We start from the raw sequence: 12865 nt of genomic DNA, 5'->3' as shown, positions 1-12865 counted from the left end.
CACTTACTGCAGTCTCATTAGAACTGATTAGCATTTGTTAGTCTGGAGCAGGGAAAGAAAACACAATATGAGGGGACATGTGTTGGTTGGCCTGCTGGCACCGCAGCCACATTCAGTGGCATAAAGCCCATTTGAGACACTTCTGTTGCTGGCAGCAACCAGATGTGGTGTGTTTGAAGACAGATGAGAGCAGATGAAAGCAGCAGTCACTTATCTATTTTTTTTTTTTTTACACTTAACTTGGTTAAATTAATCTGTGAATTAAAGTAGGCTTTTTTCCCAAGTAGTGGAAACCTCTTAATCCCATTATACTGCTTATGCAGGTAAACATTTGTCATTTACACATCTCACCCATTTTTCTTTCTTTCTTTTTTTCAGTCTGTGATTATTATTCCCTGAACAATAACTAAGATCTGAGATCAGGGTCGTAGTAATGGAAAATGACAGTAATCTGTCATCATCCTGATATAAATTTACTCCATCCTTAATGAGGCAGTGACACAGAGCCTGTTATTAGCACCGCTTGAGTGGAAAAGATGAGCACCTCACTTCCTGCAGACACGACTGAGGAGATGCACCACATTAAACATCTGTTCAGTTTTGTTCCATAAGCAAGTGATCAAAAAAAAAAAAAAAAGATGACAGGAACAATGAATTTAGGATGCCGGACAGGGCGAGCTTTATTCAACACAGCAATAAACAAAAGAGAAACAAAAAAGTCCAATTTCCAAAATAGATTTTAAACAAATGCAGATGTCAATCAAAAAAAAAAAAAAAAAAAAAGAGAGGCAAAGATAGCTACCAAATAAATATTCACATCAGTAACAATATTTCCGTCAGACATCCTTGAAGATGCTGTACAATGACTATAAAACAAGAGACGGTATGTACAATCATACAACTTTAATAGGACATGCTTAGGAGTTTGACTGCACCATTTTTACCACACACTGACTACAACACAAAGGCTGCATATTAACTGACATGGTCATTGAGCCGCCCATGTAAACCATCATCAGAAGGCCTGGCATCAGCTCCCTAACCCAGAGAAAAATATCAAGATTTATTTATTTTTTTAAACAAGCTACGCAATAAATGCTGAAATGATGCAGTAATAATGGATGTGGGGATGTCTGCTTGTGAGCTAACCCTATCTGTCCACGCAACCAACCCAACAGCCAGTCTCTGTGTTTCTGAGCTGAATTGTTGCTAGGCAATGCTGAGGAATTTGGTGTGTGACCATGAACTGGAAGCCTTTGTGCAAATCACCTCTTTAAGTTCCTCCAACTACCAGGGACAGTCCACAGCTCCATACAGACACAGCAGCCATTTCAGAAGGATATCTCCAAAACAACACGGCGACTCACATCATGCCATTAAATACATAAAAATACACACACACACACACACACACACACACACACACACACACACACACACACACACACACACACACACACACACACACACACACACACACACACACACACACACACACACACAAAAAGAATGGAAAAATAGCTTTCTTTGGACAGGGCCAGCCTGTGCAGTTTGATTACTTGTTCTCCTTAGTCCCACGTTATTGTCCCCCCCCACACACACTAGCCCTTAATGAATAATTGCTAGACTTTAATGTAGACTTCCAATTTGAAAAACAATCACAACAATTCAACTGAGGCATACCACCTCAATACTTTTTATTATGATTATGTTGAACTGACAACATCTCCAACTCAAAAAGCAGTGTTCCTTTTTTCTTTTTTTTGGCCGTACTCTGATCTAGTTCATATCACAACGCTGTCCTTGGTTTTCTATATACCAGTCACTACTTACACAGAGGGAAGGTGGGGCCATATCAGCAGCCTTTTTGTACAGCAGAGATTGTTTCAATCTATAACACGTCGACCCATGGAGCACTTATAGCATGACAGTAATCACAAAGCTGCGTTTTTATTGCCACGCCGGTTACTTTGCATCACAAAGCACTTAAATCATTATTGCTTTATGGTTAGAAGCATAGAGATCGATGCTGCACACACACATAACCATGAAGCCTACGATTTAAGCTCAGAAAAGCATCTGATTTTTTTTTTTTTGCAATGTAACCTACAGTAAGTGCTGCTTATTGGATGTCAACAGATTAACAAGTGTGTGCAAACAAAAATTAGTCATCTTGGAAGAATTGAATCAGGTTGAGGCTGCTACATTGCATTGATGGAAATGTGAGAAATCCACAGGCATATTACAGTAATTACAGTATTCAAAAATCTCACTGACTTCTGGGAACTCAATATGAAAGGCATTTTTCAAAACTGCATACCATTTGAGAATTGTTGAAAAACTGTCAACAACGCAATGCTACAAATCTTTAGATCTGAAGAGTGTTTGAAAATACAAACCATTACTGGTCAGCCTGACTTCTAGGTAGGAGTAATCTTATGTTTTTAAATATGCCTCCTGACACTTTGACTGGTATCAGTAACCAGCCGCGGCTTCATAAATAATACACAGAAGCTCATCATTGAACTAACTGTGTTTATGCTCCTGGTCACAACAAGACCAATTAAAATGTGTCAATCCCATTACCAGAAATAAGACTCCAGCAGTGATAAAAGACACTCTGAAAGTCCAGCTAAATTTCCCTTTATATTTTGTGTCCTTTCTGCATTTCTGCAGCCATTTTTCTGTAGTCATTTTGTGTACACTGAGCCTCTTCATCATCTTCTACTTATTCCACTGAAAGCTTACAGAGCAACACTGTCCAGAGCTACACAGCCATGCATCAAAAATCCATGCAGGCTGATGTAGTCAGGACTGCTGTAAGCACAGAAGCCTGTGCTCACAGCTCTTATCCCTGCTGTCATCACCGCTGAGACAATAAGAACAGCTCTCTATGTAATAGCTCTCATGGTTTGTGCCATTGCTCCCTGTACATCTATTCTATGTACTTTCAGTAAATGGGGAAACCAGTGACACGCTGTTTCACACCTCACACACCTTACTAGGAAGGATGTACAGGATTTTGCTATTTCCTGATGGTTTCATGCTAGATTTATTTTTGTATTTAGAAAAATATCCATTGAGTTGTCCGAGAGGCATTTACATCACAAGATTAAACGTCACACGTTGCACATTTCCATTTCGGACAAAATCAACATGTGCCTATAGATAGTAAAATTAGACAGATGTTACATCATTGTAGTTGCATACTGTTCACAGGTGGGGAAAAAAAAAAAAGGTAGCTCGGTGATCAAACCTTGACTGATATTGTTTGTTCAAAAGCAAAATAAACAATGGCAAAAGATGGATGTGCACTGAAAGGTTCAGGAGCAAGTGGACAGCGAGGTGTCCACCTCTTCTGAGTGGTGTTTGGTTTCTTGGGGGGGTGGGGGAAGGATTCAGCAGGTAACCCTGATAAAACCATCGTGCTCACCCCCCCTTCCCCGAGACCAAAGAGGCAGGGGATCGGGGTTTAATGTGAGGACCGTAACCCAAGAGATCTCCACTCACATTACCGAGCAGCTCTTGGCCTTCTCCTTCTTGAAGGTGGTGGAGAGCAAATCTGACTTGCTGGGCAGGTGGAGAAGTCTTTTGGAGAGGCGTCGGGTGGGGCTGGGCTTCGGGAGAGGCTGCAGCTTGTTGATGCAGGCCATCGCAGCGGTGCGGAATACGCTGTGGATGCTTTTCTCCGAGGTGAATGCCGAGCACTCTAGATAAGCCTCGGCACCCAGCTGCTTAGCCATAGCAGAACCCTGCAATAAACCAAGCAATAACTGATACTGTTCATGATATCTTTTCAATAATGCAGTTTAATTTTTTTCCGTGATGTAGGGTGGGGACACAAATCCCTTGGGGGTTGCATCAGGAAGGGCATCCGGTGTAAAAATCTTCCATATCAAACATGAGGAGCTATCCACTGTGGCAACCCCTTGTGAATAAGAGAGCAGCTGAAAGTAGCTTTTCTCTATTGTGGAATCCACAAAGCCTTGCAAAGTCAAGGAAAATGCCTCACTGATTTTTCAAGGTAACTAATATATTCTTGACTTGCATCATCACTGAAAATATTCCAACTTCTTATTAAGGAATGCCTATCACAATTTATTTTGAATATTTTTGGTACTGGAAGCTTTCTGGTGTCAGTGTATAGTCCAAATTATACTGACCGGTCAACCTTAGGGAAATGATGGTTGCATGAGCAGCCTGTGTGGCAGCCAAAGGAGGGAATGTATATGTGGAAATACAATTTAGGTTTTTGTAAGCTATTTTAAGTATTTTACTGCATTTGTAAACCTTTCACTTTGACTTTACTATAGCATGAGGCAAACTGTAATTTCAACATTTAAATCTATTTGTGATGCATCTTTTTCTAAGTAAGTATAATCTTTTGTCTCACCTGCTCATAGGTGATTGGAGTCTGCTTCTGATTGGACAGCTCCATCAGCGTGCAGACGTCTGTGCGAAGGTCAGTCTTACAGCCGATCAGCAGGATACGTGTGCTTGGACAGAAGTCCAGAATTTCAGTTTTCCACTGTGGACCCAAACAGGCGATCAATTTAGTGAAATTATTGTGCCAAAATATACAGTAAATAATTATCTGCCAATACGCTTTGGAATCACAGTAGGCTTCAAGAGAGAATAGGACTCTGAAGTAAAGACATTACCTTCTTCAGACTGCTGTCCACAGTATCTGGGCGGCTGATGTCAAAACAAAGCAGAACTGCATCTGAGTCACTGTAGCACAGGGGCCTCACATTATCATAGTACGGAGAACCTTGCAGGATAGAAAAGAGAGCACTGTTAATGTTGGTAATAAACTATGAAAATGTATACAGACATCTCCCATTTGAAGAGGTTTCGTGCACCACCTTCCTACATCTTTTGGATGCTCTGAAATATTTTCCTGTTTTTTAAAGAGGAAACTTCCAATTTTGCTGCTCTCTCTCTCTCTTTTTTTTTTTTTTTTTTTTGAAGATTTTGGGCTTTATTTGATAGTGCAGCATTGAAGAATAGACAGGAAAGAGAGAAAGCAGGGGAAGACACGCAGCAAAGGGCTGCAGGTCAGACTTAAACCCGCACCACTGCATTAGCCATAGGGCAATTGGGCGCCTGCTCACCCATTGAGCTTAACTGGTGCTCAATTTTACTGGTGCCCAATTTTACTGCTCTTTAACCTGGACATGTTTGCTGCACCACAAGACATGGTAGCAGATGAAGAGAAAGACAAATCATCTGCTTGAGTTACATGTATACAGCATCACTTTCTCCTGCTGAGCTTTACTTTGCTGTTTCTAAAACTGCTACTTCCACTGCTCCTATATACTTGGCTGGCATTTTAGAAGGGAAGATGACAATCGGGCACTAAATCCTCATTGAGCTTCTCTTGCAGTAGATTACGCAAGTGGAACGGTAGGGCTCGGGGCAGGCAGACGCTCCCACTCATGCTCAGAATCCTTAAGTAAGCCACCCACCCCCCAAAAATCCGCTGTTCGGCGAGCAATACCTCCAGTCCCTCTGTTACCACAGCAACAGCCTCAGAATCCACCATCTACATTAGGTATTCCTCCTGGCTCTCTATAAAGGCTCGCTTTAACTGCCACTCAATCATTTTACACCACTAGTGGCCCACCCACCTACTGCTGGGGACATTCCTCTTCTCTGCAGCAGAGTTGGGGACCACAGATGTACACCCATCACACAAAAAAAATACACATTCACACATGCCAAAGCCACAAGTGTTAATACACAGACTCACTATTTAAATTTGGCTGCATTCAGAGGTGACTCCAGTCCCTTATCAGATGAAACAGAAGAGGAGCTGCTCAATGGGATTAACATGTTTACTTTAGTCTCTGTGTGAATCCCAAAAGGGATTCAGTGTTCCTTTTATAGCTACAGATAACACAAGCAGTCTGTGTAATAACTCATTGGATATTACACAACCAACCTAATTGATTTACAGCGCAGAAACAATGCAGCAGAAGAAAACATATGAAAAAGCACACGAAACACGGACGTGTGCATCTATGTGTACACAAAGACGGATATGTGCTTATGAATACTTAATGATTTTCCACATTATCAAAGGGTAAAACTGAATTTGCCGGCTGCCGGGTGCCGTGAGTGGAATAATGACAAGCTATGATGAAATTCCTCAGGACTCAATGTCCTGAAGAAAGTCAACACTGTTGCACAAGAACAAAGGGATGCACTTGTAGAACAACTCCATTCCTGCGCCTTTAGAAATAAAAATGACTTTGTTGTGTTCTTGAATAAAAAAGAAAATAATGGAAACACTCTGATTAAAGTAAATGATTTACTACGACAGATGTCATAGATACAGCAATGCAAAAAAGCATTATTACTTTTACACCATTTACACCTAGTTACAGGCGAAAAGCCACAAACACAACTTTGTGTTTGTCGACTGTAAGAAGTGACACACATTAAAATCGGAATAATTAGTGCCACTAGGATGACAAGTTTGTGCGGCAGTTCGTGTGCCACATCTCTGAGGTATGTAATCGGAACGGCAGAGGTAGGGTGCTCTAGAAATCTTCTCAATCTCCTGTAAGGGGTTATCACACAACCAGCAAGCAAGATGTGATTCTGCATTAAATGGCCACTGATCTAAATGCAGCAATCAATGGAAGGCTACACCAGAGGTCCAAGAGCCTCTGCTGTTAAAGCTGACAAATCAATTAACCTGCCAATGTGGAAGGGGGATGCAGGGGACATCTAAGCATCTAATATGCCCCCCCACCTCCCTTTTTTTTCTTTTTTCTTACTAATGCCCTCACATGTAAATGCTATTTTATCTTTTGTTTTGGACAAAAGATGCACAAATGAATAAACATACTGTACCATACTTCAAAACCCCCTTAAATATTACTTGGGTACAGTAGAAGACCTGGCAGCACTTTCCTGACACGTCAGGGCCTAGTTTCTAATCTTGGAAGAAATAGCTGTTACTACTGTGGCAAGAAAAAAAACACAAGAAAGAAAGGAGGGGGAGCAGAAGTATACCCTACTGAGGCATATCACAAAGAGACCTCCTATGCCATTAATCCCTCACCCCCTGCAGTCTAATATCACAGGTTACTGTTATCTATCTCTTTCACTCTCTTCCCTTTCTTTCTCCATTGCAGCAAACAACACACTGGGTTGGAAAGACAGATCAATGCCCATGCAGAGCCTAAGCGTGACCCAAATGTTGCCTTTCCTCCTTGCATGCCTCTATACAGCAGATGGAGAATTTCTGAAGCATAAAACTTAGAGAGTGAAGCTGGCTAACTGGGGAAAGGAGCATAAGCAAATTTTTGTGGCTGAGCTGAACGTCTCCGGTCTTAATGGTGTGGTGCTCAGATCTAAGTGTTTGAGGTGGAAATAGGGCCAAAGTGGAAGTAGGCTTCACAGGGCTGAAAACGGAGGCCCTTGTGTTGAAGCCTTACAGTTGGGGGAGGGGAGGATCTGCTTTGTGTTTGCAGGAGCGAGAGTGTAAGTGTATGTACGTGCATGTGTGCTAAAACCAAGTGAGTGACATAGCCTGTTTTCATCATTAGCACTCCTCCTCTCACAATGAAAATGCAGGGGTCAGACAGATTAATGATCCAGTGATGAGATGACTCACAGATATGGGGACGAGAGGAGCCCCACGCCTCCACCCACACTCAGCCGACTGGGAGCTGTGGTGCTGCTGCAGCTGATAACTACAGACTTCACAGCATGCCCCCAAAAAACATATTACATTGCGTCAGACAGTTGTTCCCTAGTTTCACACAAGCCAGTAAGAATCAGCGCCGAAGCCCCCTGCAGGGAAAAGGAGGACAGCGCTTTGTTCCTGAGCGTTATATGATCTGCTAACAAGCTTTACTTAGACACCGTCAAAGATGATGACATTGGATTTGGAAATGAAGTTAACAAGAAATAGTTTGACTTAAAAAAAACAAAATGAAATCTTGATTTGCATGAAATAAAGCAGGCTAGATTCTCAACTGTTTCCTGTTTTACTCAGTTATTGTGAACGGATTGTTGCACAACAGCCCACAAAACATTTAATGGATCCAAACACTAATCATAAAAATTCATTCATTGATAAATCAATGATGAAAAAATCATTAGCTGGAGCAATGAAACTGTGCCTACACGCAGTGTTTACAAGCTGAGCGCCCTTTGGAAAGATCACATGACATATGGTCGTCAACACGAACATTAAATATTAAAAATGCCCCTCTTTTACAATTATACAGATTGTTTCATCAGATTAAATGGATATTGGATCCATTCGAGATCAATCTGTACGAATACATCATACAATAAGTGGTTATATATACAGCACTATCTTAAACTCTAAGGCTTTCTCAGCAAGATCATTAAACCTAAAATAAATTACTTACTAATACCATAATGGAATCCATTTTTCACTATATGTGCACCACACTGGACAGTGTTTACCTTCCCCTTCCTTCTCTCTCCCCCTGCATGCCTGATCAGATCAGACTGGTTAAAACTGGTGGATTGATTTTAGCCTATAAATCCATGTTGGAGCTGAGAGAAGGAGCCGCCTGCCATGCGGAGCCAGTGATGAGGTCAGTGAAATCAATGAGGGGGAGCTGGGATAATGAGGAGACTGTCTCAGTGTAGTGTGGGCCAGGGTGGCACAACTCCACACAATTAGAGCAAATTACACCGTAGAAGAGGAAACTGTATGGTGTGGCCAACAAATACCCCCCTTCTGCCTGTCATCCATCACCAAGAGCCTAACAGCAGATACCTGTGATAAAAGAGTCATCTATAAAAGATGAGGGGGCAGGGGACCACAAACGTTCTCCTTTGAGAGTGTGAGGGAAGAGTCTTTAAATCAATTCTATTGTGAATAAAAATAAATATGTTGGATTTTTGTGGCATAATTTATCTGTTCATTTTGTAAAGTCTGCTATGAATGTGTATTGTACAGTGTACATTGCACTCTATTGTCTTTGGTATTGAATTGTGCCATAGGTGTTTGTTAGAGGGTGGGGAGTGGTGCTGTTATACAAATTAGCCAGAAAGTAAGTAGCAACAAAGGGAATGTTCAAGTGAAAGAAAAAAAGAGTCTCAAACTCACTGGGTCAGTCAGAAGGGCTTTCCCAGCAGTCCCACTCACAGTCTTAATCCCTTGCATCATGCTGTTTGAGTGGCTGACCTGGGGCAGCATATGGAGGGGAATGCAGGTCACTAGAGTTTTTGAGCTCCCTGCTATCTGTCTGCTCCAGAAAACTGTCCTGCTCAACAGGACGTAGCCCTGTGTGCCCATCATCCCTCGGCACCAGGCCCACTCCTGCTGGCCAGACCAAAGGTCTACAGTCTGGGATTAAAAAAAACAGGATTTGGTCTGGGGAGGGAATTACATTCACTTTTCCCCCCATTTTGCCGCTTTGTGATAATGAGGAAGAAAAAAAAACATTTGAGAGTGCAGTAAATACTGCATCATCTCATACAAGTGGGTCTGTTACATAAAGGATTTGCTGAACACAGACACACATGTGCATAACCCCCCCCAAAACACACACACTTGTTCAGCCAGGGTGACCTAGTCAGGCTGCAGATACATCCAGCAGGAGTGTGGATGGAGAGGAATGTGGGCTGGAGAGAGAGACCATTGTGCAGTGAGCATGAAGAGAATCAAACAGGTGCTGCAGACCCGTGCTCACGGTAATCAGGTCAACACGCCAAACAGCAGATCTCTCCCAGGAGATCTACAATGACACAATGACCCTCTTTTTCACGCTTAGCGTAAATGAACATATGATGCACAGAGTCAGCATTAAAAGCAAGTGAAGCGGAATAACGAATGTCTTTCTGCCCAGTTTTTCTACTGCAACACACTTGGCACAAAAATGTACTTGTAGATCTGCCTGTCCTTTGTATCCAGCCACATCCAAAAAGGCATCATTTCATATAGGAGAAAATTGAATCTGTGGAAAATGTGAGATTTGCAAGAGTATGCAGTTCAACAAGTGCACACCCTGTGTGCCGCTGCATCAACAGAGGATAAAGCAAAGACTATAAGGCCATTCCCTAAGCCTTTGGCAACATTTAACACTTCCATATTTCATTCTTTTTTCCAAAATAGAAAATGTCATAACAAAAAGGAACAACTAGGAAAACACACAGAGGCCAACTATCCTTTCAGCAAAAAACAAACACTCATTGCATTCACGGGGCATTGCCAATTCCCCTTCAGTGCGGCAAGCAAATCACAGACCACATATGCACTAAAAAGGTGATCGGTTACCTGAAGTGTCCCACAGACTGAGCTCCACTCGCTGCTCTTCCAGTTCCAGACAGGCTGTGTAGTTTTCAAATACCGTGGGCACGTATGTCTGGGGAGCAATTAGCAAAATGATGCCGTTAGTGGGGACGGTGTCAGACCAGCTACAGGTAATGGAAGTAAACTAATCAGTGCCACACACACACACACACACACACACACACACACACACACACTGACGGGATCAATAAAATGATAAAACAAATCTATTTTTCTTCTCAATTTGAAAGAATTTCGGATCAATCAATCACTTTAATTTCTGCAGCTGCAGGCGATATTCAACACAGGCCAATATCAAATGAAACTACTATCTAAAAATGCGTAGAGAACATATTTTCACTGACCACATGATGAAATACTTATGCTGTTGATAATATAGCGGTCAGTTAACGCGAAATAAACCAAAAAGCGAGACATGCTTTGAAATGCGCACGCAGTATGTCACTATCCGCAACAGACGCACTGTTTTCTCCTGCCTTCTCCAGTCATTTGATAAAAATTTAACACTACGTTAGTCAAGAAAACACAGGGCAGATTTTACGTACACATATTTTTACTTCAACACGAGACACATTTTTGCATACCTCTGGATAACAGTCTTTCGCCAGGACTTGCAACATCGCCGTTTTTCCGCATTGAACGTCTCCCACAAGAACCAGTTTACATCTCACCACCAGCGGCTGTGTATTTCTCCTTTCCTTCATGATCTCAACAGTGCTCCAGTGTTTTTTTCTTTCTTTGCAGAAAATGGCAAAAACAAACAGCAGAATGGTCCCAGCGTGATTGAGAGTCCCGGTGTCTGTCTCTCGAAGGATGCCTGCAGTTGATCTGATTGAATTTGCCACTGCGGCGCTTTATACAGGCGAGCAGCAGCCAATAGGAGCGCACCATTCCACAGGCTTTCTACCATCCCTTTACTGCACCCAGTGATGCTCTCAAGTTATTCTGTCTGGGAGGATGTGACAATGACAGCATGGATATATCAAAAATACTTTCAGATTATTGCGCAAGGGGAAAAGAAAAAATGGGTAATAGATTTATGCTTCAGTGCAAAGTACGAAAACTCCACAAGTAGCAATAAAATGTCATATATTATCATATTTTATTCCTTAACATTAAATGTTAGCCCTTCTGAAACACTGTAATCTGCAGTCACCCCCTGCAGACTGTTGTTTTGTCACCTGTGTGTCTTGTCACTGGGACTGATTGATTAAATTGACTCGGCTGGCTGAATCAATAGCATGCCACTGGCTGAGGACAATGGGGCTTTCCCGACTAATTAGTTTATTTTAATTTGCACTTCAGTCAAGTCAGTTTTTTTCTAGCAAACTTGTCTCCTCTTCCTTCTTCGTCTTCTTTTTTTTTTCTTTAAAATTTTTTTTTTAAATAATTAGCTCTCTTTCTCAGAAATTCCTCGAATCGGCCTTAAACAGTTTTGCAGTGTGGAAGAAATAGCAGTATTTATTTATTTTTTTTATCGCTGACTCGCTATGGGACAAATTAATCTTTAATCTTGGGCTGTCTATTATTTAACACTATTATATTACATAACACTATAATATATTTCTTAAACTGTTTCCTTGTTACAGTTACTCTAAAATCGTTTTAAAAGCACTGATTGACAGATAAGAACGAAAGAATATTTGAGTGATTGTTTACCGATCAAAGGTCTGACCTGTGTCAGTGTGGTTACGCAGTAATGCCATCATGCTGACATGCGGTGGGATGGTGTGAGGGCCTCCTGAGGTGATCATCTATCGGCTTCCCACAGGGTCAAGTCAGAGGCCTGTTCTCTTAAACCTCCTCTGGAAACCTGCAAACACTGACTTTCACACCCTGAAGGTTAATACTGTATAGAAACAGCGCCTCATTGTTGGGAAAGGGGAAATTAAAAGATAAAAGTCAATTAACTTCCTTCTTCTTTGTCTAGAAACCTCCTGGCTAATTTACTTACTGTTGCCAATCACAGCCCTCGCAGTTTTGACCCAGCAGGTCAAAGCAATTTGCCTTTGTTCACGAACAGCTCATATCATTCACACCCCGTGCTGCCTGTCCTTTACAGTCATCACACATAACGTTGTTTATAGGCGACGTGACTGCAGGGGAAATGTTCTGTAATGCTGTTAGCCTTTCGTTCCCACCGTTGAACACATCGGACCAGGATTTACGCTGTTTCCTTTGTGAGCTTTGGTCAAATAAAGATTTTTTTTGTGTGTGTGTGTTTTTAGAGTTTAAAGGATTAAAGAAAACCTTCCAAAGGATTATCCTACCGAAATATTCACACGTTAGTAAGAAGGACACAAGCAGTTTGTCTCCAAAACCGGTGTTGTTTAGATGGCAGGAGAAGTTATTTTATATAATGATAAATAATGAAGTCAGACTAAAGAAAGGCAGGTATGAGAAATAATGTAAACCCTCGGTGTCATGCAGCAATTTGTGGTAGAATAATGTCAAAATATATCATTTTAGCATTATTGCGTCTAAAATCTTTAATTACTGGTCAGTACAATTATTTCCCTACTGACTGGTAGAGCAAATAAGATGATACAGAAAGTA

At 41.5% G+C, this 12865-nt stretch overlaps 1 protein-coding gene across 1 annotated transcript; it reads right to left on the bottom strand.

Moving 5' to 3' along the window:
• Nucleotides 1-1757: 1757 nt before the first annotated feature.
• On the bottom strand, nucleotides 1758-11119 carry rnd1b (Rho family GTPase 1b). The gene is made up of 5 exons (XM_030734761.1): nucleotides 10894-11119; nucleotides 10274-10361; nucleotides 4662-4771; nucleotides 4394-4528; nucleotides 1758-3752 (listed from the first exon to the last, which is right to left on the bottom strand). Exons 1-5 carry the CDS (start codon nucleotides 11011-11013, stop codon nucleotides 3507-3509), a joined length of 699 nt encoding a protein of 232 aa, XP_030590621.1. The 5' UTR covers nucleotides 11014-11119; the 3' UTR covers nucleotides 1758-3506.
• Nucleotides 11120-12865: the final 1746 nt, after the last annotated feature.

Source organism: Archocentrus centrarchus, chromosome 7 (assembly GCF_007364275.1).
Source record: "Archocentrus centrarchus isolate MPI-CPG fArcCen1 chromosome 7, fArcCen1, whole genome shotgun sequence".
Classification (NCBI taxonomy): domain Eukaryota; kingdom Metazoa; phylum Chordata; class Actinopteri; order Cichliformes; family Cichlidae; genus Archocentrus; species Archocentrus centrarchus.
This window is presented reverse-complemented; position numbering and strand designations above follow the sequence as displayed.